Genomic DNA, 2,931 nt, shown 5'->3' with positions numbered 1-2,931 from the left:
TACTCAGGTCCCTTCCGACCCTAGAAACTATGAAACTCTTGAAAGATCCAAATGTACTAGAGTCATTAGACACTTGTGTTGTAGCTTAGCTATTATTGTTTTGTAGTGAAGATGGCATCTTTTTCTAGAAGCTGTCAATAACAAAGCTTCTGCTCAGAAAGTCTCAAACTTGCAGTGCTTTGCATACAGACCTGCCAAATGGAAGTTATGTCAGATTCTCAATGCTTAAAAAATATCCTGTTAACTGTTTGAAATCCCAGTGGATTATAGTACTTTTGATTTGTGACACTTCAGATATAAGGGACCCAGACAATTGCTGTTTTCCTTTTCTAACTAGCAAAGGAGCAAGTTGCAGTAATTTAGCATCAATAAAGTTGATTTGTCCCTCTGTTCTTGCAGTTCAAATACTGATTTGTATAGCATTTTTACAGATTGCATCAGAAAACCTGTAAGACTTGACTCTATACATGTAGCTCTGGTTTTTGTTAGAATTTTTGGCTTTCCTGCATGGTAGCCTGTTCACCATCTTACAAGATGAATACTATACCTACTCTATTGTGTTGCCTTGTTCTAGCATCCTCTTACACATTTTTGGAGAAGAAATCTGAGTTAAATGAAATTCCGCTGGCTGCTGAATGCACCCTTGGGGGGCATGTGCCCTGCTGGATTTGTGCGCGGGATGGAGGTGGCCTCCAGGCTGGGGCTCTGCGCCCTGCTGCCTTTGCCCAGGGAGCTGCACGGTGCCATGTTGTGCCTCCCACCACTGGCCGGGCAGGGGATGTGTGGCCAGCATGTGGCTCCTGGGGCAAAGGTAACTGAGCACAGAGCCCCAGCCCATAGTGGGCAGCGCGCCTTCACCCGATTCACAAGTCTGGGGAGCATGTCCCCCGTGCCTCCCCTAGGGGTGTGTGCAGCAGCAGACCTGTGTCCCCTGCCCCGTGCCCCTGGATAAACTGACTGTGGCTCTGTCCCACGACCTGTCCCGACCCTAGCCCTGGGGTCCTACTCGCTTCAGTCCCTTCCACTACCCCACTTCCTTCCTCACTGTGGAGGCCTCGACCTGCCTCCCTTGCCCCTCCACAGACTTACCTGCTGGGTGCTGCTCTACATGCTGTCAGGCTGCATTCCTGTAGGGTTACCATATTTCCAGTTTAAGAAAAAGGACATCGGAGAATTGAGGTTCCAGTTTTTCCATTTACATGTTTAGTGTGAATCAGTCACTTGCTGGTGGGATGGAAAGTTCTTGCCCATCTGATTATTGCTCGCAGGTCTGGGAAGTAATTTGATGTTTTCAGCCCAGTTCCCAGGTGGGCCTGAGTACGGACTGGTTCTTACAAACTTAGAAGTATACACAACTGTTTGAATTACTGTTGCCTTTTATATCTTCTCTGTGTAAAGTGCAGGCTTTAGAGATGCCAGTCTGATAGTTCTCAAGAACGCTTAACTTGTGTGAAATGTTAATGCTCTGAATTAATTCCAAACAATCTGCACTTGAAATTTATGTATAACTAATTAGAAACCAGATTCTTAAGATTTTTTTTTTTTTCCCCATTTACTAAATATTTTTGTGGTAGTTATATGAAGACTAGAAATTGATTTCTAACCACCCATTGTCTTGTACTCACTTCTTTTAAATATTTCCTGACATAAAGCTCTCCAGTGCAAAATATAAACTCCTCTAGAATTGTGGTCAGTTAGTTAATAGAATGTTTTAATAGTTGATGGGTGATTTGTGAAAATAGTGACTGGAGTTTAGAACGTTATGGGCAAATGAGTGTATGCTGTATCACTTCATAATTTGGATCAGGGCAGCCTGACTCATGATCTTTGGGTCGGGCACTGACAAGTGGCTGCACCCTCTGCCTTTGCCTGCAGCAGCCAAATCTGAGACTTTTGATTCTATTTACACCTAGTGGCTGGGATGGCCTATGAGATACAGGACTGTCCCAGACAATACAGGACATATGGTCACCCTAGTCATATGTGGCATGCAAGGGGTTAGATTGCAACCCTTGGGTTCCCACCAGGCTTTTGCTCTTCTTTTTCCCTTCCACACTCTTCCAGCTTTTGCTTCCTGTTCCTGTCCCAGGGACAAGGCAGTGCAGTGTGGCATGGGTTGGGGAGCTAAGGGTGACCCTACCACATAGTGCAGTTGTGGGAGATGGTGCTTGGATGGGTACACAGTGCAGCAGCTGGGGTGGATGGGTGCATCCCCATGGCATGTGACCTATGGGGCTTGTTTCCCTGGCCTGTTAGAAATTGCAAAGTCCTGATTTTAGATATTGGAAAACATTTATGAAATATCTTTAAAATCTTGAAATACATAATTTGAAGTATTTGTAATTGATTGCCACTACTTTTGCTCCTAGTTGTGAATTCCACTAGAAGATTGTTAAAGCTACCAAAACAAACATATCTTCTCAAACAAAAAAGATGGGTGGAGTCATTTCAAAGTGGAGGGTAAGTAAATGTTGTTATGATATAAAAAGCTAGTTTGTAAGACTGCTGCAATAGTTTTATTTAAATAACTTGATATGCCTCTAACTAGAATCCTGAATTGAGTCATAATGCTGAAAGACTCTAAATTGCTTGAATCTAAACTTTTCTAGTGGCCCATTTGTTTAGAAACTGGTAGCCAAACAAAGTGTTCATATTACCGACATGGAAAATAGTGTAACTGGATTCAGAATCTGGGTGCCACACTTCAGGAAGGATGTGGACAACATGGAGAGGGTCCAGAGGAGGGCCACCCACATGATCAGGGGTCAGCAGGGCAGACCCTACAAGGAGAGGCTATGGGACCTGAACCTGTTCAGCCTCCACAAGAGAAGGCTGAGGGGGGATCTAGTGGCCTGTTACAAACTAGTCAGAGGGGACCAGCAGGCACTGGGGGAGTCCCTGTTTCCCCGAGCACTACCAGGAGTGACAAGA

The 2,931-nt window shown here is 44.7% G+C and overlaps 1 protein-coding gene across 2 annotated transcripts in view; it reads left to right on the top strand.

The window, feature by feature from the left end:
* The window catches only part of LNPK (lunapark, ER junction formation factor), an 83,165-nt gene that overhangs the window by 1,764 nt on the left and 78,470 nt on the right, over positions 1–2,931 (top strand). For both annotated transcript variants that reach the window (XM_019522965.1, XM_019522964.1), the window contains exon 2: positions 2,370–2,460. In XM_019522965.1, coding sequence (XP_019378510.1) covers positions 2,434–2,460 — 27 coding nt within the window. In that variant the 5' untranslated portion in view covers positions 2,370–2,433. The remainder of the gene's footprint in view (positions 1–2,369; positions 2,461–2,931) is intronic.

The sequence above is a fragment of the Gavialis gangeticus genome, unplaced genomic scaffold, assembly GCF_001723915.1.
Source record: "Gavialis gangeticus isolate Ggan-Ray unplaced genomic scaffold, GavGan_comp1, whole genome shotgun sequence".
Taxonomy (NCBI): Eukaryota; Metazoa; Chordata; order Crocodylia; family Gavialidae; genus Gavialis; species Gavialis gangeticus.
The sequence above is the reverse complement of the archived record's forward strand: the minus strand, read 5'-3'. Positions and strand labels throughout refer to the sequence as shown.